At 41.3% G+C, this 24,359-nt stretch overlaps 1 protein-coding gene across 1 annotated transcript in view; it reads right to left on the reverse strand.

The window, feature by feature from the left end:
- Positions 1–24,359, reverse strand: part of STRN (striatin) — a 106,948-nt gene that overhangs the window by 15,270 nt on the left and 67,319 nt on the right. Inside the window, exons 9-13 of the mRNA XM_073672682.1 lie at positions 18,737–18,880; positions 13,919–14,055; positions 11,984–12,159; positions 6,769–6,816; positions 4,810–4,931 (exon numbers count right to left, since the gene is read on the reverse strand). Coding sequence (XP_073528783.1) covers positions 4,810–4,931; positions 6,769–6,816; positions 11,984–12,159; positions 13,919–14,055; positions 18,737–18,880 — 627 coding nt within the window. The remainder of the gene's footprint in view (positions 1–4,809; positions 4,932–6,768; positions 6,817–11,983; positions 12,160–13,918; positions 14,056–18,736; positions 18,881–24,359) is intronic.

Genomic DNA, 24,359 nt, shown 5'->3' on the forward strand with positions numbered 1-24,359 from the left:
TTACCCCCTGCCACCGCACCAGGGCAGCGTGGAAGAGCGAGGCTAAGTGCCAGAATTGGCGCATCCTATGGATGCGCCATTTCTGGGGCGGCTGACGGCTGGTGTTTCTAGCCTGGGAGGGGGCCAATATTCATGGCACCCTTCCTGGGCTATTAATATCAGCCCCCAGCTGTCTGCCTAGCCTTTGCTAGCTATTAAAATAGGGGGGACCCCACGTCATTTTTTTGGGGGGGGGTCTCCCATTTTAATAGCTAGTAAAGGCTAGGTATTCAGCTGGGGGCTGATATTAGTAGCCTGGGAAGCTCCGTGGGTATTACCCCCTTCCCAGGCTTCAAACATCTGCCCCAGCTGTCTGCTTAACCTCTGCTAGAGACTAAAATTATGGGGGATCCCACGCCAATTTTTTTTTTTAATAAATCCTTTATTTTAACACTAAATGGCACTTGAGGGGTTAATAAAGATGCAGTCCCTAAATTATTATTTATTTAATTAATTTTTCCCAAAAATTTTGACATGGGCTTTGCCATATTTTTGTATGCCAGCCAGGTACAGAATCCAGGAACGGGCTGCCCCCAACTCCCAGCTGCCTATTTGTACCTGGCCGGACACAACAATATAGGGAAGCCCTTTTTTTTTTTTTTTTTTTTATTATTTCATGAATTTCATGAAATAAGTTTAAAAAAAAAAATACGTGAGGCTTCGCCCTATTTTTGCGTCCAGCCAGGTACAACTAAGCAGCTGGGGGCTGGAATCCACAGCGCAGGGTGGCCCAAGCTTTGTGGGCCCCCCCCTGCTGCGAACTGCAGTCCGCAGCCACCCCAGAAAATGTTGCGTTCATAGAAGCGCCATCTTCTGGCGCTGTATCCAGCTCATTCAGGGCCCTGGTGCGGTGGCTCACTGGGTAATAAAGGGGTTAGGGCCAACTTTGTATTATCCGCTGGCCCTAAGCCCGAAATTCATGGGGTCACGCCAATATTAGACATGACCGCCATGAATTTCTAGTAAAGTATTTAAAAAAAACACAACACCAAGAATAAAGTCCTTTAATTGAAATAAACACACAATTCTTTATTGTTTTAAATTAAACTCTACTTACCGTCACGCCCATTGCAGCTGAAGCCAACGATCTCCTGCAATAAAAGTAAAATAATAAAGCAACATCATCCTTACCTTTCCATGGATCCCAGGACAGCTTCAGCTCTGCTACATTCACATGACAGGCTGGATCGCAGCAGAAAGCTGCCATCCAGCCTGTCATCCCGCAGACACTGAGAAGCGCAGGCATGCTTCCACTCCTCAGTGTCTGGCTGTGACGGCATCCCTATGAGCCGACAATGAACTCAGCTCACCTCATGCGCGTCACTGACAGCGTGGGAGAATTCTCCTGCGCATGCGGTGAGCGAGAGAGACTTGGCTCATCTGGATGCTGTCACAGCCTGACACTGAGGAGTGCAAGCATGCCTGCGCTTCTCAGTGTCTGCGGGATGACAGGCTGGATGGCAGCTTTCTGCTGCGATCCAGCCTGTCATCTCGATGTAGCAGAGCTGGAGCTGTCCTGGGAACCATCGAAAGGTAAGGATGATGTTGGTTTATTATTTTTCTTTTATTGCAGGAGATCGTTGGCTTCAGCTGGAATGGGCGTGATGGTAGGTATGGTTTAATTTAGAACAATAAAGAATTGTGTGTTTATTTCAATTAAAGGACTTTATTCTGGGTATTGTGTTTTTTTTTTAAATACTTTACTAGAAATTCATTGCGGTCATGTCTAATATTGGCGTGACCCCATGAATTTCGGGCTAAGGGCCAGCTGATAATACCAAGCTGGCCCTAACCTCTTTATTACCCAGTGAGCCACCGCACCAGGGCCCTGGATGAGTTGGGTACAGCGCCAGAAGATGGCACTTCTACGAACGCGCCATTTTCCGGGGTGGCTGCGGAATGCAATTTGCAGCGGGGGGGGGGGGGTGCCAGAAAGCTTGGGCCTCCCTGCGCTGAAGATTCCAGCCCCCAGCTGCCTAGTTGTACCTGGCTGGACACAAAAATAGGGCGAAGCCCCACGTATTTTTTTTTTTTTTAATTATTTCATGAAATTCATGAAATAATTAAGAAAAAAAGGGCTTCCCTATATTGTTGTGCCCAACCAGGTACAAATAGGCAGCTGGTGGTTGGAGGCAGCCCGTTCCTGCCTGCTGTACCGGGCTGGACACAAATATAGTGCGAAGCCCCACGTCAATTTTTTTTTAATTATTTCAGGAAATTCATGAAATAATAAAAAAAAAATTGATGTGGGGCTTCACCCTATATGTGTGTCCAGCAGGCAGGAACAGGCTGCCCCCAACCACCAGCTGCCTATTTGTACCTGGCTGGACACAACAATATGGGGAAGCCCTTTTTTTAAATTATTTCATGAAATGAAGTATGATAAGTATGGTTTCATTTAGAACAATAAAGAATTGTGTCTTTATTTCAATTAAAGGACTTTATTCTGTGTGTTTGTGTTTTTTTTTTTAACTTTGACTATGGGGTTAGTAATGGGGGTGTCTTATAGACGCCTCTCCATTACTAACCTGGGCTTGATGTCAGCTGGCATTATAAGCTGACATCAACCCCAACCCTATTACACCACTGCCACCGCTACAGGGCAGTGGGAAGAGCGAGGCTAAGTGCCAGAATTGGCGCATCCTATGGATGCGCCATTTCTGGGGCAGCTGACGGCTGGTGTTTCTAGCCTGGGAGGGGGCCAATATTCATGGCACCCTTCCTGGACTATTAATATCAGCCCCCAGCTGTCTGCCTAGCCTTTGCTAGCTATTAAAATAGGGGGGACCCCACGTCATTTTTTCGGGGGGGGCCCCCATTTTAATAGCTAGTCAAGGCTAGGTATTCAGCTGGGGGCTGATATTAGTAGCCTGGGAAGCTCTGTGGGTATTACCCTCTTCCCAGGCTTCAAACATCTGCCCCAGCCGTCTGCTTAACCTCCGCTAGAGCCTAAAATTATGGGGAACCCCACGCCAATTTTTTTTTTAATAAATCCTTTATTTTAACACTAAATGACAAGTACAGTAATCAACACTGTCACTGTACTTCTTATATATGTGACTGACATGTTTCTATCTATCTAATCTATGTGTGAAGCTCTATTCTGTCTGTTATAAATTGTCGGGTACAGATGCTGAATTTCCGGACGGCTTTTTTAAAGAGACGGTGCATGAAAACACTATTATTTTTTTTTATAAATCCTTTACACTAAATGACAAGTACAGTAAGCAACACTGTCACTGTACTTCATATATATGTGACTGACATGTTTCTATCCATCTAATCTACGTGTGAAGCTCTATTCTTTCTGTTCTAAATTGTCGGGTACCGGTGTATGCCGCTGATGAATTGCCGGCTTTTCATGTTTCACTGTGAGCACTGTTCCCATCGATTTGGGCAACCACCTCCTCCAATACATTCTACATTATTGTTAGTTGTTTTCCTTCATGTAGAATTAACCTACAAGGAAAGAAAGGGTTTATTTTCATTCCGATATTTGTGTCCCATTGACTTGCATTGGTTTCCGGTATCGGAATCAGCGATATCCGATACTTTTTGGGTATCGGCCCGATCCAATCCGATCCGATATTTCCTGATATCGGAAGGTATCGCTCAACACTAATCATAAGTCCTTTCTTTATATCTTCATTTGGTTTCCTTCTAATCCATTTTTTACAACATGTTTTCTACCAAATTCTAATCTGTCCTTTCTTGAGTGGTACCAGTGGTTTACACTCAGAGATAAACTCTGGATTTACATGAATGAAGAAATCTCTTCATTCTTGACAATAGCAAGTATATTGTCAACTCCTTGAGAGTGGTTGTGAATAGACTAGATGTTTTGAGATTTTTTTCCCCTTTACCAAGAAAAAAAATAATCCAACCATTTTGGTTATCTTTCGTGCTATTACAGGTCTTTTGATTGTTGATGAGGTGCTGAGAATCGGTTAAAAAGGTTTTTGCCACCTAATCTGAGAGCAGCATAATGTAAAGACAGACTCACGGATTCCAGCATTCTGTCACTTATTGTGCTGCTTGATGATGTTTTTCATAAAACCACCGTCATCAGCTGGAGATCATCACCAGAGGACTAGTAAATCTGCTGCCATGTAGTCCTCCATATTTATATGCTTCGTGTAACCCCGTCCCCAACATTGATTGGCATCTTTCTGCCTATGCACAGTGTACACAGAAAGCTGCCAATCAGCAGTGTGGGGTTATACCCCGCTCAGCATTCAGAGAAGAGATGTACAGCAGAGAACAGTAATTTTACTAAAACTGCAAACAGCCTAGCAAGTGATATATTGCTTGAATCAGGGACTCTGCCCCTATATCATGCTTGCTCACAGATGGGGTAGCAAAAACCTGGTGACAAATTCCCTTTAAAAATGTGGCAAACTGTTAGTTTGGTCAATATTTAAATAGGTTCTTTATCTTAGGCTTTTTTTTCAGCCCAATGATGGCCTTCTTCACTTACATTGACACCTCTTTGGATCTACCAAATCTGGATTTCCAATGAACCGATACCAATTGCTAATTCAAACTGAAATCAATGCCAGTGCCAAACCATTTATTTTCTCAATCTGTCATGAAATAATGAGGCAACAGCCTGTGTCAGGCCTGTGGCTGAATTTACTAAACAGTTCATGAAATAACTGTTTAAAAACCATTGAATTAAATCAGAAAGTCTACAATTCAATCGCATTTTCAATCAGGAACAATTGGACAAATGCTATTGCCGTTCTTAATTTGCATTGAGGATGAACATACCATAAGAATCATATGGATCCACATTAGGATTTGGCGTGTTCCAGCTCTGGATGAGACCATCTGTTCCTCCGCTGTAACACTGCTCCCCGTTATTACTCATTACTACACACAGAACTGGGCCTCTGAAATAAATAGAATGATTGTATGAATTAACACTCTGAGGTACAGAACTCCAACACTCAAAGTAAAGTTACATATATATACTGTTTCTGAATGCAAAGATTATTGTTTTAGCTGTTTAGATCTGAAGCTCATTTCTAAGTGACTAAAGAAAGTACAGTCTATTAAAGTTTTACCATCAGCTGCTATAGCCAACGTAACAAAAATGGAAAATGCTAGCCTCCCTAAGTAACCATGTTTATTAGAACTGACTAACACTCTAAAGCCCCCCATTGCACATTAGACTAATGTTGGCCGAACGCAAAGAGGTCACAGGAGCGCTTTACCAAACAAGCACTTTTGTGTATGGGAGAGTCAGCTAGATGGCTATTGGTAGAAGCATCATTCAGCCAACAACCATCTAATGTAAGGAGGAAGTGTGTCATCTTTAACTTTAGGCCTTTAAGAGATCATTTCATCTTCAACTTGCTTAACTGTTCACAATAACAGTAATTTTGACCATGCCTAAACTTTTACATGTTACTGTAGTCAGCATCTCAATGAGTGGAGATGAGCTCTGATGCTGCCGTTAATTACTTACATGCTGCTGTCAACATCTGACCGTGACATTTACAGCACAAACTGTGGTGCTCGCCATTCCTAGTGCTCATCTGCCCTCCTACCACCCACCACCTCCATGGCATCCAAGATCAACAGCAGACAGAAGCAACATAAAGTACTTCTAGTGATAGGCATCTTAAAATTGTTCCTACTAAAACTTCATAACTCCTGCAAACTACATACGAAAGATGATTTTTTTGTATTAAAATAAGCTAGCAAGAAGGATGTTAATTTATGCCGGATGATAAATGGCTTCTATTAATACTGATACTTTAACTAAATGAATACAAAAGACTCATTAAGACAACAAAATGACTACAGCAGCAAATCACTGCATAAGATTTATCTAGTCTCTGTACTGCTCACACAAATTCCAGTTATCAATTTTCAGAGGCTTTTTGGAATGTCAGAGCTGGGCGACAATGGCATAAAACCGTTAAGTCGCATAAGGTTGCGCAAATTTGTATGACTTTTCAATGCTTTTTAAGTCAGAATTCTGGTTTAACAGCTTAGATGAATTGGGCCCTATATCTATAATGGTTTCCGTCACTTTGATAATCACAAAAAGCACAGACTGCTTCTTGACATAAAATGATGGATGTCAGCACTAATTTTTCAGGACCACAAAAAATCTCCCCAAAAAAACACGGGCATATGAACAGTGACAGACTATAATGGGTACATGTTCTGTGAAAAACACATATAGAACAAGTGAAAAAACGGACAAAAGGTGCATGTGGGAATTACCATACATTTACTAGTCAAATTAGACATGAGAAAGGAAATAGGACTGTAACGCTAAGAAATCACATAGCATTTTTCCATTATGTTCTCGGGAATAGACATGCAAAACTAAAGTCAAAATCTGATTCTCTGAATTGATGCAAATGATAGCAGAAAAATCCCAGTGATTATGGGGGCAGTCTGGATACGGATGTGTGTCCATTTTTAGAGCGAAAGAAAGAAAAAAAAGAGTTCTTTATGATGCACTTGCTATACGGTTTTAAAAATCTACACCAAAGAAACCACAACAGACCCAATAATGGGGTCCTTTGCATCACTTAGGCCACTAAACCACTTCTTACAAAAATTGTGTTTGTCTGCTCCTAAAAACAGAACATCAAAATGCATGTGCGAACCAAGGCTTAACCACCACTGTTAAGTGCTTCAATAATAGACATTGCAGAAGTGGATCTCAATATGAAATACTGCACATTGTTTTTGGGACAGTTTTATTACCTGTGTGCTCTGAATGTGTATATTGGTTCCACATCAAGAGAGGCGCTCCTAAAATGGAAAAAAAACAAAAGGTTTATAAGAAACTCAATTCATGACTGTAGCAATAGGAAACAGAAAAAAACCACACACAGAATGTAGAAATCCATGTCTTGTATATTGTATTGTATACATCTCCTTATAATGCTCTTTCAGATGAGGCTGGTATGACACATGAAGAGGTAGTGGTTAGGGACCATGGATATTAAACGGTACACCTTGACTTGGTTGGATGGCTTTTGCGCTCTTTGATGAAAAACGCTAAGTACGTTATGTTTTTAAAGTATACAATATTGCAGTTCATGTATTCATCAGCTGCATTGTGCTGAAGCATCATATATGTACCATATTTTTCGGACTATAAGACACTTTTTCCTCCAAAATTTTAGAGGAAAGTGGGGGGTGCGTCTTCTAGACCGAATACTATCTCCCTGAATATACTGTGGCTCTGCGTGGTAGGAGGTCTGGGGGAGCAGCAGCCAACTGATGCAGCCTGCGCAATGCCCGCTACTAAAGAAAATGAATATTCCCCTCTCCCCACGCCGGGAGCAGGGAATATTCATTTTCCTTAATAGCCGACACACTGTACCGCAGATCGGCTCCAGCTGCGCTCTGCGGTCTGTGTGCCCGCTATTAAAGCTCATGAATATTCCCTACAACCCACTCCCATGGGTTGTAGTGAATATCCATGGTCTTTAATAGCAGGCACACTGATCGCAGAGCGGCAGCAGGAGCCGTGCTGCGGTACAGTGTGCACGCTCTCACACTGTGTGAGGGCGCATGGCAGGGACGCTATGCACGCCCTGCCATGCGCGGCTCACCGTGAGAGTGTCAGCAGCAGAGCAGGACAGCGCTGGAGGAGAGAGGAGGTGAGTATGAGTGTTCATTTTTTTTTGTGGGCAGCAGGATGGGGACTCAAGGGGTGCCATGCATACCAGGATGGGGGCTCAAGGGGTGCCATGCATACCAGGATGGGGGCTCAAGGGGTGCCATGCAAACTAGGATAGGGATCAGAGGGTGCCATGCATACCAGGATGGTAGATCAAAGGAGTGCCATGAATACCAGGATGGGGGATCAAGGGGTGCCATGCATTCCAGGATGGGCATGAGGGCCACGTATACCAGGAAGGAGGGGCCATACATACCAGGATGGAGGATATTAACAGAATTGGGGGACATTACCCCAATACCAGTGTCAGCAGCAGACTCCTTCCCCTATAACAGGGCATCATGACCACATTTTTTGCTTAAATATTTTTTTCCCTATTTTCCTCCTCTAAAACCTAGGTGTGTCTTATGGTCCGGTACGTCTTATAGTCCGAAAAATATGGTATATGTCTATATATTTTAATCTAGTCAGCACCAGGGAATGAAAGACAAAACAAAACCCAGTACATCATTTGTTACTGCAATAACTAAAAATGTATAATAAAAATATAAAACTTCGCAAATAAGAGAGAAATCCTCTTGTCAAGGTAATATTAGCAAAAGGGTCCGTATAAAATAAAATTTTTAATCAACTACTTAAAAACCTACATTAGGACACACACAAATATCATAATAAACCCATGACATATACTAGGTGTATTAAAATCAAGTCATGCCATTTCCCTAAGCAACCACACAAAATCCCCAGTGGGTGTACTGAGGGCAAAGTGGGAAAATAGCACAACAGACTCTATTCAATGGGGAGACCTAATTGGACCAACTGTGGTTACTCGGGGAAATAGCAGAACTTGATTTGAATACACCTAGTATATGTCGTGTGTTTATTATCATCTTTTTCTGTTCCCTAATTTAGGTTTTTAACTAGTTGATTAAAAGTTATATATACAGACCCTTTAGTTAATATAACTAAAAAGGACTAGAAATGGTTATACTGTTAGGGTGTGTGCACACAATGCAGAAATGAAGCAGAAAATTTCTGCATCATTTCTGCATCTCCCTGGCAGAAAAAACGCATGCAGATTGTGCATGCGTTTTTCCTGCAGAATACATGCGGATCCACATGCGTTTCCGCATGCAGATTGACAAGCGCTTTCCAGGCGATAGCATCACTTGGAAAGTGCTTGACAACTAGGTCACACTGTATAAATCCATGCAAACAGCATGGATTTATATAGTGTGACCCAAGAGAATGGTTAAAAATAAAACATAAATGTATACTTTACCCTCTGATGGCCCCCGGTGTCCTGCTCAATCCATTCTCCCTCGCCGGCAACTTTGAATTGAAAGACCTGCCGACGTCAGCGTCACGTGACCAGTCACATGACTAACGTCAGCGCAGGTCCTTCAACTCACTGCAAAGTGCCGGAACCAAGCAGGAGCGCTGCGCGGGCCGACAGAAGGTAAATATACATTTATTGTTTATTTTATTATTTTTTTACAGCTTTTTTAATGGTACCTGGGTGTGGATGAGACTCCTCTCCTCTACACCCGGGTACCATCCGCACATTAGAACGCGCCAATAATGCAAGTACAAATGCAGTCTTGCGGAATTGGCGCGTTCTAATGCAAGTCAATGGCGGCGAAAACGCCGCGTTTACGCAAAATTAATTGACATGCTGCAGATTTTTGAGCGCAGCGTTTACGCTGCAGAAAAATCCGCATCATGGGCACAGCACATGCGGATTTCAATTGGGGAACATTGCTGCCCTTCTACCATGCGTTTTTAATGCGTTTCCGCGGCGTTTACGCAACTGCAAAAACGCCGCGGAAACGCATTAAAAACGCATCGTGTGAACTCAGCCTTAGACAGATCGTAATCTACAGAATCAAAGTCTCACAAAAAACCTGGACTCAAAAGTTCTTATAGTGCAAGTCTATGTTATTCATTACTCAAAGGGTCTATTCCCTCAAATCAAGGTAAAACTTTGGGGTTTCATAGTAATTCCAGTTTTTACTGTGAACTCATTCTAATTAATTTCTAAACAGTTAACTCACAAGATCTCACCACAAAGAAATCCATAGCATATCCCAACAATATATCACCAATGTCCACTTGTGGGAGTCAGACTGACAACATAGCAAGCTTGGGGCAGCAGTACATTGAAAGGGCTAGGCCACGTTATCTGGTCATAAATGATAATATAATGCTATCGTACAGGACTGATAATGAACTTAAAGGGGTATTCCCATCTTAAAGATCTTATCCCAATATGTAGTAGGTGTAATAATAATATTAGCAAATTCCTCCAATTAGAAATGTAGTGAGGTTCTTCTGATTCGCTGTCACTTATCTCATGCGCAGTGCATTGCAGTAGCTTAGATATCCATGGTTACAACCAATAACAACTGTCAACTATATGAATGGTCGTAACTATGGATATCTAAGCTACTGCAATGCCCTGCGCATGGGATAAATGACAACGAATCAGAAGAACTATACTACATTCCTAATTGGAGGAATTTGCTAATATTATTATTATTACACCTACTACATATTGGGATAGGAACATGGAGATGGGAATACCCCTTTAAGGCTAGGGCTACACGTTGACGTGTTATGTGACACTGAAATGGCAGCGCAACATTGCATCTAATGATTTCCTATGGTGTCGCAAAGCGATATGCAACCTACTACAACACAGTCATACATAACTGCAAGTGTCACACAGCTCTAAAATAGTCACACTGTCGCAGACAAGTTGCACAGATGTTTTTGGTGGTGAAACTTGTCAGAATTATTCACGCCACAACTCTGTGTTGTCTACCCTAAGGCTACAGTGCCTCTGACCACACACAGGTCACCTTGTCAAAGATCATTATGTGTAGCTGCTACATCACAGTGCAATACAAGTGAATGGGGTCACATGGTGACACCCAAAGTACCCAACCTGGTTGGATTTTTTTGCATCTTTCTTGTCAGGATACCCTAGGAGACATAATCCAACCCAATCACTCTTGTGATGCAGCATCTGCACATAACTATCTTTGACGCTGTGACCTGCGTTGGCGCTAAAGTCCCCATATAGCCCTACATAAATAGGGCAATAGGATGATTTGTCCTTGACCAGCATCTACTGAAAGTTTAGGAGTGCTACGCATACTTTAAACACTGTGCCATCAATAGCTGCAACATATTGATTTTTTACAGATTTAACAGATCTGAACAGCTACTAAGCTGAAGCTACCATTGGTTTACAATAGTAGACAAAATTAACTGTGAGGCTTTTGCTTAAGATCAGAATAATCAATGCCTGGAAGCAATTTACATGACTTGCTGGTCGTAATATCCATTAACATCCATTAAGACTATTTTAGTCAATTATATTGACTTTCTAATCAAGCCTCAGTGACAATATACAGTATGCTGTCAGATTAGCCTGCAGAGGAGAGGCAAGGCCTTTAACTCTGCTATATACTGAGGGCTCCCAGAAATCCTGAGCTGCTGAAAGTAATGACCAGTAATTGATGCCAACACTATAAAAACACACTCAACCAATTTCTAAGCTGTGTATAATTAGCTGAATGCAAGTTCAGTAACTGACATTTATGAAGGGGTACTGTCCCTCTATATCAAATGTCTGAGCAGAAAAGCTCCTAAGAAGTCCCTCCTCTAAGTCACCATCAGCAGATGTACCATAGCCTGCTCAATGCCAGCCTGTGCCTGCTGCTCTATAGAAAGGATTCAATACTACAGATGGATCACACAAATTTTAAAACAACACATATACGGTAATACATACATATACACTACTAGCTATGTGCCAGATCCCTCCCTATAATCACTTTAGTTATATAGCTCCAATGTATTCTGCAGTATCCTTTAAAGAATTGGTCTCACAGAGACAAGTTAAAAAAAGATGGTGGAGCACAATGCTAGTCTTTCTCCAGCAGTGCCATAGACAATGATTAGAGCCCTGGCATGCATGTCCTTCATTCCTAAGGGTGTTTCAGAGCTGGGACTAGAACCCTTAATGCACATTCACTGTCTAAATTTTAAAAACGTGTAGTGGTTAATGTAGTAATCTGAAAGTGCCTCCAATGTTGCACTGTACTAGGCATCAGCATAGTCTCCTCTAGTAAGGGTGTGGGTCATTTAGTGTGTCTGCACATGAAAACACTGAAAAAAAGGTGCGGTCAGCTATACAGGGGTTATATGTGCACACGTCAGCAGGTTTTATCAGCGTTCAATAAGATGATCTAGAAATTCTAGTTAAAACAATGAAGGCCATACTTTTTTGCAGGAGCAGTTTTCTGCAGATTCCACATTTTTAGTGTATGATCTTCTGACGCAGTGATCAGGACTGGCTCTGTAGGGTGGAACGCAAGTCCCCGTATTCCGTCAAAGTGACTTCGAAGTGTGAACTTAGGATTCCATGTTTTTCTCAGTGCATCCTTGTTGTTTGCAATCTGTGAAATAACCAGTAACACTTACAAAACTGCACATAAGCCAATTTAGTAGAAAAATGGGTTTCACCTAAACCAGTGTTTCCCAAACTCCAGTCCTCACGACCCCCCATGTCATATTTTCAGGATTTCGTTAGTATTGCACAGGTGATGGAATTATCATCAAGGTATCAGAAATTGCCACAGGCTCTCTCACCTGTGCAATACTAAGGAGATCCTGAAAACATGATGTGTTGGGGGACCGTGAGGACTGGAGTTTGGGGAAGACTGATCTAAGGGGTTTCTAAGGACAGCTTACGAGTTCTTTGACTATCACACTGCCCTAGCTCTGCAATACCAGATACAGCCAATGGACAAGGGTGGCACTGGTTTAAGGAGAAAGTCCTGTTTGCTTTGAGTGACAGAACTTTGGGATATAAATTCCATCTTTAAAAAACTTTATTTTTAAATGGTTCTTTACTGAATATTTATTTACATGGAAAAGAGAAAAGATCGAACCCCTGAGGTCCGAATAAATATTTTAATGGGTTTCCACTGCAATGATATTGATGACCTAATCATATCTGGTCACTGATCAATACCACTGTATAAGAAAACCTCCTTAACAGGTAAAAACAGGGCAGTTTCTTCTCTTATGTTATTTCTGCTGCTCCTGACTATTCCTTTTTTATAAAAAATCGGCCAAATGGCTTTTAGAGATATGAGCTTTTTTACTTAGTGGTACTTTTTCTTGCAGCGTTCGTATGGCTGTCCCTTCATTGTGGCCCTGAGAAAGGTCTCCAACCGAAACGTTAGCCTGAATCATGTACAGACACTTCCTGCTGCATAAATAAATCACGTTTGATTCACCTGAAATTCCTTTGTGCTGTGGTATTTACATAGTATCTGCATCGCTCTACCACCGAGCACAGAACTAAGTTTCTACCGTTGAGGGCCCACCATATTGTCTATTCTGGTACCAATGAGACATGGCTCACAGGATTCCCTTGAGGCTTCTTCAGACTTTTCTAAAGGGGCGCTGGTCACAGAGTAATAATGAAGAGAAGCCTAAAGTTACACCCCCAGGGAATCCTGAGAGTCGCGCCTCATTGGTACCAGAAGACTAGAAAAATTAGTACCGAATAAAAAGGTCCATACCTCTGTAACTGTATAGCGGATTTAAAAAAACAAAAACAAACAATACTCAGAGAAGCAGCAGGAATAAAATAAAAGCAAAAACTGGCCACTTGACATGGGGAATGGTACTCTGTTAAAGGGAAAGTCACGTGAAAAAGCGCTATTAACCTGCAGATATGGGGTTAATCTGCAGGTTAATAGCGTTCTGAACCTCTGGCTGCCACACTTTGAGCCCCGCTGTCAGGGAGAAATGAACGCAATTCCCCCCAGTAGTGTTTGTGTTTCAGTCACGAGGGTGGCGCCGCCACGGGTTCAATCACCGATCTGTGTATACGGACCACTGACTGACAGCAGCTTCGCAGTAGGGCCGGCTGTCAGTCAGTGCCAGGGGGGCGGTTAGAGCTGCAGCTCTCTATACACAGAGCGGTGACAGAACCTGTGTAGTGCCGCCCCTGTGACTAAAACACGAACGCTACCGGGAAGAATAAAGTTAATTTCTTTCCGGCAGTGGGGGTCTAAGTGCGGGAGCCAGGCAGGTTCAAAAAGCTATTAAACCTGCAGTTTAACCACATATTTCCAGGTTAACAGTGTTTTTTAATGTGACAGGTTACCTTTAAACACTAAAACCTCAATCATCATAACTTACATCATATGTTAAAGAGTCTGCCTCATTGGCCACTGTGAGTCCAGCCAATTCTCCTAGTCCTAGTTCATTTTCTAATGCTTCATCTGCTCCCATGATGAAAGATTTCCCAGATGATGGTGGAAACGTTAATGCTTCAACTAAAAAGAAAAAAGAATGAAAATATAATAAGTATACACTTAGTCTTTTTTCAATATGGACTATTAAAGAGATTAGTACAAGTGCTTTTTAGTATATAATGAAAATTATCATTAGTTTAAGAAAAACTTCATGTTTTACAGTTCACTTCATGCAATGATGTACAAGGCAGCTTAATACATAAATTTCCAGCAAAGGTAGCAGGAGAAGCTAGCCCCTTCCTCCCTAACGGATAACTTAGCTGAACTAAACTTTCTAGTATACTTGGTTTTGCAGTTAGTTTACAAGACATGCTTAGTAATCTTAGAATAAGCCATATATTATTAGGGTAGAGAACGCTCCTGAAATGCGCATAAACCTTGGCCAACCGTTTGTGTGTTCTTTGAGGAGAACAAAAGAAGCAGACGTTTGAGATGAAACTGCCTGGACCCCTATATAGAGCAGTCCAGCCAAAATAGGCAGATATAACCATTAATTATAGTTGGTCTTAAGGACTGATTTATAACTGCTGGACAAATGCTTGACAATTATTCCATTCCCTAATACAAGAACCAGAGAATAGATCAGACTGTAGAACTTCACCTTCCTATATTTCACTTATTCATTATTAAAACAGATTGAAAATTGTGTAATATTACTGTAAGAGGTAATGAAGTGGTTAGTGCTTTGATCAAGAGCTAGCATGACTTAAATTCATGTACAAGCATTAAACATTGAAGGATATCTGATATGGTATTGCCCTAAACGCTGGCTTCAGATTAAGAAAAAAAGGCTCCCTTTAACACTGTCAAATAATGGCTACCATTCTCTTCACCCTGACCTTACCCATAAACCTTTTAAGTACTCCATTTGTGTCAACTCCTCGCCCCATAGACATGCACTCTTAGCTCAGCTGAGCTTGCACATTTTCTCAATGGGGAGAGAGAAATTAGCAAGTATCAGGCATCTCTCGCAATAGCTAAACTCCTTTAAGACTGTAAAAGGGAACCTGTCATGTGATTCATGCTGCCCAAAACATGGACAGTACGAATCAGACCCTGGCTGTGCGAATGCGGCCAGGTATGTCTTACTCTGAAATGCTGCGGTGTTCCCGAGCAAACATGCCTGGGAAAGCCGAATGGGAGATTATGGGTCTCAGATGAGTAGATTGAGGCATGACTCCGGCCGCTTCTCCCTGCCTCGCTCCAGCTGACTGACAGGTCTTTATGTGTGTGCATACAGAAAGACCTGGAATGTAAAACGATCAGGTAGAGACGTCAATGGGTACCTGGCAAGACCGTCCCCAGCCAGTACATCCAAGTTTACTCAAACTCTGCTACCTTTCAGGGTAAAACATACCTGTCTGCAATCACTAGGCCAGTGTCTGATTCATGCTGTGCATTGTTTGGGCAGCATGACTGTGATGACAGGTTCTCTAAGGCAGGGCTGTGGAGTCGGAGTGGTAGTCGGAGCCCATTTTGGTGGAGTTGGATTCGGTATAAAATAAACCGACTCCAGCTCCTAAAAGATATAATAAATTGGGTACAGTAGTTCAATGCAGTTTGTGGGGAATATTTTTTCATAAGAATTTGGGAAAGTTATAAAATGTCCTATAAATGTCTATCCTATTCCTGATCTAAGGATCTAGACTTTTAGCTGAGATGAATCTGTGCTACAGTAAATTTATCACTTAAACATGAGTCATGTATGAGGGAGTTGGAGTCATGGAGTAAGAGTCGGTGGCATGGAAATTGAGGAGTCGGAAGTTTGGCTTACCGACTCCACAGCCCTGCTTTAAAGGGGTATTCCCATCTCCAAGATCCTATCCCAATATGTAGTAGGTGTAATAATAATAATATTAGCAAATATCTCCAATTAGAAATGTAGTGTAGTATTTTTGATTCGCTATCTCTTTCCTCCTGTGCAGGCATCAAAGGACCTTAGGTATCCATGGTTACGACCACTAGCAAGTAGTTACTAACTGACTTCATCAGTGGACGTAACCATGGATACTTAAGGTCCTGCAATGCCTGCACATGAGGAAAGAGACATAGCGAATCAAAAATACTACACTACATTTCTAATTGGAGATATTTGCTAATATTATTATTATTACACCTACTACATATTGGGATAGGATCTTGGAGATGGGAATACCCCTTTAAAGCACAACATTCCAATGAAACAGCGAGTTCAGACAAGGTTGTCCTAATGTGTGTGGACACTGTTAGTTTGATGACCATATACATGACTGACAAGAGGTAGTTGGCATATACCCATTTCTTGTATAAGAAACCTCTCGGACAGCAAATGTGAACTTACAATTTAATTATATTACTGCTTTTTTCCCCACATCAAAATTCTTGCTAAATATATTATGGACCAATAGTAGAACAGACCAAAGAGAACATGACTAATACAACAGGGTCATTGATACCAGCCATGCACGCTTGTCTCTTACAAGCAGCTGGCAGTGCGCATCTTTAAAGAGACAGCAAACAGAAAGTAATAAGAAGCTAGTCACAATCTGCAATGTATCCAGCCATCAGCAGGTTCCATATGAGCAAATGCTCCTAAAATGTCTATTTTTCAGCTCCACAAAGATGCTATAATATAGTGACAGCCACAACAAAATGTGACAGATGCTTAGTTTAAGATTAAAAGAGAAGGAAAACGTATGGAAGGTTGTTGCTTGGAAACGGGCTTCCTGCAACATGTGTGGAGGAGTCCGATGAATCACGAGAGCAGATCTGCCACCGACATCTCCTACCTCCTACTATTCTCATCCTCCAAGCCTGAAACCTACGGCACCTTATTAGCACAAATTACTATTATCACTGTATGCAGCTGTAGCTAATGATTTGGATATGCTAGTTCACTGTAAAACATCAGTCATTCAGCTGAAAGATGAGAGGACCAGTAATGCCAGGAAGAACTTTATATTCTTCTAAATCAGGATATGCTCCATTTCGGCAGAGGTCCCTTTTTACTTTCATCTAAAAGCCTGGGAGCCAAAATGTCCTGGGTTATAATCCACTGACGTGACATGTACTGAGCTACATGTCAGCAGGGGAACACAGAGCTGCATTCAGGAAAGAGGTCACATTTTGTAATCAATATATTAATTTCTAACATAGAGCTGTTAATGAACTAAGCTATCCAAGTGAGCAAGGACAGTTTAGGAAACAATTTACTAAGTTTACAGATAAATATACCGAGTTTAGGATACTCCATCCAGTATTTTCATTAAAGACATGTTGGTATAGTTAATGATATTGCTATAGTTAATGTGGGCTGGAAAATACAGTAGTTTTCCATTAAGTGTGTAAGAATAGACAAGTCAGAAGAGGACACTGGGAGCTTTGGTCATAGACCTTCAATGATCTTCAGCCTCACCATATGTGGAAGGTAGAAGCAGTCACTGACAGAACAGGAGACACCATTGCAGATTTATTGTATTTAGGCTGTGTGCCCACGATGCGTTTTTTAAGCGTTTTTGCAGCGGCAATTGCGCTGCAGAAACGCTTAAAAACCGCTTGGTAGAAGGTCTGCCATGTTCCCCAATGATAATCCGCATGTGCTGTGCACATGCTGCGGAAACTTCCGCTGCGGATCATCATTGCAGAAAAAAACGCAGCACTACCAATTATTTTGCGAAAGCGCTGCGTTTTCGCCGCCATTGACTTTCATTGGAACGCATGGTTACCCATCACTGCATCTGTAGATGCGCATTCCATGCGTTTCAATGTGCGGATGGTACCCGGGTCTGGAGGAGAGGAGACTCTCCTCCAGACCCGGGTACCATAGAACCTGAAAAAAAAATAAATAAATAAATAAATAAATATTATATTTACCTTCTGATGGCCCGCGGTGTGCTCGTCTTCGCTTGCCGGCAGATCGCGGTTGACTGAAGGACCTGTGCTGACGTCATTTAGTCATGTGACGGCAGGTCCTTCAGTGTACCGCGAGCTGCCGGCAAGCCAGGACGCATGGAATCAAGACTCCGGGGGCCATCAGAAGGCAAGAATAGATTTTTTTTTTTATTTTTTACCATTCTTTACGGTCACACTATATAAATCCATGCTGTTTGCCTGGATTTATATAGTGTGACCAAGTTGACAAGCACTTTCCAAGTGATGCTTAAATCGCTTGGAAAGCGCTTGTCAACCCGCATGCGGAAATGCATGTGAAGAACGCTTCACATCCGCGTGTCCCTGGCAGGAAAACACATGTACAATCCGCATGCGTTTTTTCTGCCAGGGAGATGCAGAAACGCTCAGGAAAAAATCCTGAGCATTTCTGCATCGTGGGCACATAGCCTAATATTGTTCACAGAAGTGGAAATTGTGTTGTCATTTCAAAAAAACCTTTGACGTGTTATAGTGACATAAATAGATTGGTCAGTGGAGTTTCTGGGCCTAGAGATCCCAACAAATTGAGGAAATGAAGGAGTATGAGTGAGACCTAAGACTGTTTCACAGAAAGTTTACAAACCAGTCTTCAGCAAACCCTGTCTAGCTAAGGATAGGAGCTCTCAGCTGAGTGCTTCTGTCCTTTCAAATGGTGGCTCACAGCACCCAGACCACCATCAATCAAATCTTCTAACAAGTCATTATGACATTTCAAAAAGGATAGTAACTTACTAACTTTTCCATAAAAAATTATGACTAAAAAATAGCTTTTCTGCAATATTCAGGCGCTAACCTTCATCTGTTCGGTTTACTTCCTGTTCGCTGAGTCGGGAGCTTGCAGGCCTTGAGGAGGACACCGCAGAGGGCTGTAATGATGGTAGTTCATCAACATCTCGAAGATTTGCCAGCATATCCTGAAGCTTTGATCTGTTTGGCCCTAAGCACACAAAAAAAAGAAAAAACAAGACAAGGATCATAAAATATTCACAGGCAACAATCTTACTTTATCATTTCATCAAAAAATCTAGTGTCAAGTCAAAGCCAAGGCTTCAGCCGAGCAAAGTAATTCTAAACTTGTGGAATTTCAAAATTTAAAGAAAAAAATAAGAGATACATTCATTCCAAGGTAAGATTGTAGAAGGACATTACATCAAGAAGTAAATGCAATTCCTTGTCATAGGTAATGATAAACACTAATGGAAGCCAATCAGAATAGAGGCACAAATCCATAGTCTACGTCTTCGCACCCATGGTGACACTTACCTGTGCTCTTCTCCAACATGCTCCCACATCCCTGTTTTGACTGTTTTATGTGGGACACAGGCTGAGACATTTCTTCTGAGGTTTTTCCTGTTATAAGTTTAGGGACAAAACGTTCTTTAAGAAACGGAAAGTTCTGTCCACCGGTCCAACACATTTCCTAGATCAGCAAATATGCTTTATTCTAAAGAATTTTAGTCATGCGATTCAGTTACCAAATTTACCATTATAAAATATGTCATTACTAGCAGAAATGTAATTTACAGATTTAGGAAATGTGCAAAAGAGGCGCAAAACAATATGAACCCGTGTCTGCAACAAGACCCTAAATGTATGAAATGGTACAAGCCTGCCAATGTGCAAAGCCAGGGGTGCAAAAGACACAAACCTCATGCAGAGCCTTAGATACATTTACTATAAGAAAGGGAAAAGTCAACTTACTAGGCCCTGTATAAATGATAAAAAAAGATAGAGATTCATAGAGCATTCAGCCCAAAGAACTAAAATAACCCATTATGTATTGGATATCTATAGTGCAGACATCCAGCTAAGGCTCTGTTCACATTATCGTCATGCCCTGATCAAATGAACATAATGCCTTTATGAACGGAGCTGAAAGTATCTCTGGTCGTTGCACTGTATAAAGGTAAAAGAGTTAGAGCTGGTCAGAAGCTAAAGAACTATTGCAACTACAGAGACCATTAACATACCATGAACTGCGAAAATACGCTACGGCCAAAACGCTGCTGGCTCCTGATCGTGGGGACGTAGCGGCTAAACAAACAGCTGTGAGCCTAATGGCCCCTTCATAGCCTAAAAATAGCACCCTGCAGCTGCCCCAGAAATGACATTTCATATCTGAATAGGATTAGGGGGTCGCCCAAGGTATAGTGATGAAGTCGTGTCAACCAGACACCCTCATTACTAAACCTGTAAGCAAAGAGTTAAACAGACACACACTGAGAATAAAACACTTTATTTGAAATACAACAGACACATTCTTTAATCATTTAAATCAATCAATATACTCACCCCAGGTCCGACGGTAATCCAAAGGATAAAGCGATGTCCCACGTTTTCTTTTTTCAAATATCTGTATTTAGCTCTAAAAAGCATTCATGGCTATACAAAAAGGCAAGCAAAAAACGCATGTAAAAAAACGCGTGTTTTTTCAGCAACGTTTTTGCTGCCAAGAGATGCAGAAATTTCTCTAACCAAATACTCAACGTGCGCACATAGCTTAAATCTGTCGGATTGTGAGGGCATCTGTGCACAGTTTAAGATGCTGAAAAAGAGCACCAAAGCATAATGCTGCCTTCATCAAGATTCACTGCAGGAATGGTTTTCTTTTGGTAATGTGCAGCGTTGGCTTTGCACCAAACATAACTTTCGGAACTATGGCCAAAAACTTAAACTTTGGTCTCATTAGATCCCCACAATGTCTGGTAAACTTGATGCAGGTTGTGGGAAAACACTGCTTAGTCTTGAATGTATTTCTTTGTACAAAAAGGATTCTGTCTTTCCACCCTACCCAACAGGCCAGCCATATGAAGAATCCAAGAGATTGTTGTCACATGCAGTACACAACCAGTATTCACAAGAAATCTTCCTTTAAGATTGCTGTAAGCCTCTTAAACCAATTTTCTGCTTGTCTTTTCAGCAATTTTTGAAAGAAGTTCAGTTCTAGGTTTCTAGAAAATGTCACTTGTGTAAAATTGAAGCTACTTCTTGATGACCATCTACAGAGTTCTATGGTGTATCTAAAGCCTTGAAAAAATGTTTGTACCTTTCGCCTGACTGATAACCGTCAACAATGAGATCCCTTTGCTGTGTTGTAACCGGTTTACGGACCAGGGCTTTTATTTTGCAGCAAAAAAGCAAGAAAAGATCAGGAAAATCCTACCAGAACAGCTAAACTTTATATGGGGTTAATCAAAATCACTGTAAATGACGGCTACTACTGTACATGAGTTTAAATGTGATTGGCTAATTCTGAGCACAACCACATCCCCAATTTTAGGAGGGTTCTCACACTTGTGCAAACACTGTTTTAGTTTTATTTTCCCCTCAAAAGGTTTCATTTGGTTTCTCAATGGATTTGTACAGATTATAGGCAACAAAGGTGTACAAAGTTTTGAAAACCTTCTTGGTAGGATTTTTTTACAAGACAAAAAAACTGACATTTTAACAGGGGGGGAGGGGTGTAGAGTAGTATCTTTAAAAGTACAGCTCCAATGGGACTGTTAACATCTCCTGTCTCTTGCTCATCACAGGTATTAAAGAGGGCTGGCATAGATGCCTGCTACACTCAAAGCAAAGCAATCAGCACATGCCAGCAGCTCGCGGCAACAACAACAAAAAAAAAAAACAGATTGTGAAGAGGGTCCAAGACCCCTACAAACTAAACCTAAACTTTTTAGTGAAGTTAGGTTGGTGTAATGCACCTTTATACTGTTTGCTACTTATGTTCATTAGCGATCAGATGTATTTAACAGTTTTTTCTAATGTCCCAAGCAACAACAACAAAATTACTCATTTGGTCCAACTAAATAAACAAATCCTTGCAAAATAGGGTACGACAAGAAAATACAAGGTGCTGATACTCCGCACCCCTGCGATGGGCCAAACTGGCCATCGTGATGAGTGGAGTATTGGCCACACAGGGCTAGCTGCACCGGCTGGTCCTACTCTGTGATATAGGAGGAAGAACACTTTACCACACAAAGCCTTCGACATTCCACGATCTCTTAAAGCAGCTCTGTTCACTTCCTGCTGCCCGTGAAGGTACAGAAATCATTAACTTTCTACCAATTACAATAATGGCTTTTCAAACACAGATTTACAACACACATTAAATACCAGTAACAATGTCAGGTAGTTCATCTGAAGCCTGTTAAAGATTATTTCAATGTTCAGGAAGTCTGACGTGTAGTCTTTGGATTTATGCATACCACTACTTCTAAAAGTCACTCTCTATGGTGGATATAAAGGATATTGAAAGATAGAAGGATATGTGACCACTCCAGGACAGGTGTGCCTCCAGCCTAAGTAACCTACCTAAGAGATAAGGATATGAGAAACACCTATTGGTTCCTGCTTACTGGTGGGGTAGGACAGAAAGTATAAAATTAAAAATCGTATGCCTATTTAAAAGGGCCTCTCTCATTTATTTTAATGTAGCAAATGTGTTGGGAACATGATTTTGTGGCACTTGCTAATATATAAAGTAATACAGGTTCTCCTTTCAGACCGACTGCACAACTCCTGTCCAAAACATGGCAGCTTATTGAGCATGAGACAAGACCTGTCCATCAGCCTCCAACAATTTAAAAGCCTATCACATGGGTAAGCCATTTTTCTATTGAAGGAGGCAGATAGACAGGCCTGGCCACATGCTCCTCCATAATCAGCACTGTTGTGGATAGGAGAGCTGTGTAGACTGAGAGGAAGGCTACAATACCAGTGTAGGAGGAGAACCCGTAATACATCTTTATTAGTATGTACCACAAAATCATGTATGTCCCCAGTACATTAGTTAAGTGGCCAACTCCGTTAAACTTCAAATGAAAAAAATAAAAAACAATGCTCAAAAAAAGCTTCTCCTATATTTGAAAAGTTCTAAAACAACCTCTCAGAAGTACTAGTAACACTACCACATGATATTGGTAGCGTAAAAACAGTGCCAACAACTTCCATACCTATGACTTGTAAGTAATTCTGAGGCTCAGTCAGGAGTCTCCTTTGTAGGTTCTTGTAATTATGATGGAAAAACAGACTTGCACCCAGCACTATCATTCCTATATCAGACTGTATGCCCAAAAAGTAAAAACATTGATCATCCAGAACCTTAAAACTTTCTGCCCAATATGTGTTGGCACCGCTGTGCAGCTGTGACTCATTGATGTATGGATTTCTGAAACGTCTAAATACGTCATGTGCTATCTGCACCAGAATGCTGACAGCAGATCATTTACATTTTGTAGGTCGTGAAGTAGGGACTCCATGAACGCACTTTGAGCACATCATACTGATGTTTAATTGACAAAGGAGCTTAGGAATTTTGAGGCCAAGTCCACACCTTAAACGATTTGTCTTGTTCCTCAAAATATTCCAGTACATTTTTTTTGGTGAGGAAGAGCACATTATTCTGCTGGTCATCGCCATTACTAAATATCTCTATATAAAGTTTCCCAATGTTTGGGTGCGCGGTATGTGTTAAAGTAACATTCACATAAGAGCCAGGATTTTCAGCACAGTATTGTCCACAGCATCAAATGGCTTCTGACCACTAACCTTTTTACCATTCTAGTGCCATGTCTTACCCACTTGCACAAAATAGTTCACAGAAGAAATCATCCAGCAAGTCATTAGGTCAGGCCACCATTTTTTATTACTCTATGGAGCAGTTTTGATGCTCACTGTACACACTTCAGGCAGTGGACATGGGTTCTCATGGGCATTGTGACTGATCCAAAGTTGCGCGGTCCCATAATCAGCAGTCTGTAGTGCACGGTCTGTTCTAAGGGTGCTTTCACATTGCGTTTTTCCATCACACTTTTCCATCAGACAGAATTATCATTTTCATCTAAAGTAGTTCTTCTGCGAGATCTGTCCAGGATGGCTTTAACTTCCCATGGGAATAGTGAGGCTTGGGTGCCAATGAACAAGTCTTCAATTCACAAGTTGTTTCTCTTTGGATCAATTACGGTAGATGCTAATCACAGTTTCACATTAAACCTACAAGAACTACCGCTTTGAAGATGCCAAGACCCTGTAATCCTAGACTGCACAAAATGCCTCTTTTAAAAGCCCTACTGTGTGGCCAATAAATAAAAAAACTCTGCATTTTAAGGTCTAAAAAAATTAATTAAAAAAATTATTTAAATAGCTTTGCACATAAAAGTAATATATTACTGGCACAAAAAAAGTTGAAACCGCCAATGATAAAAATATTATGAAAAATATCCCTCAGTCCCTACTATCTGAATCTCATTTCTACAAGTCAAGTTAATTAGCCGCCGACATACTCTACCTGTACAGGAGATGTTAACATAAAGGTATTCACATAGTATAGGAAAGTACCATACAAATGTACACATTGCAGTACGTAATGATGCAAAGTAATGCTTAGGACTGAATGATCATACAGATTCATT

The sequence above is a fragment of the Phyllobates terribilis genome, unplaced genomic scaffold (assembly GCF_046119375.1).
Source record: "Phyllobates terribilis strain yellow unplaced genomic scaffold, ASM4611937v1 Scaffold_3__8_contigs__length_932513732, whole genome shotgun sequence".
Lineage (NCBI taxonomy): Eukaryota > Metazoa > Chordata > Amphibia > Anura > Dendrobatidae > Phyllobates > Phyllobates terribilis.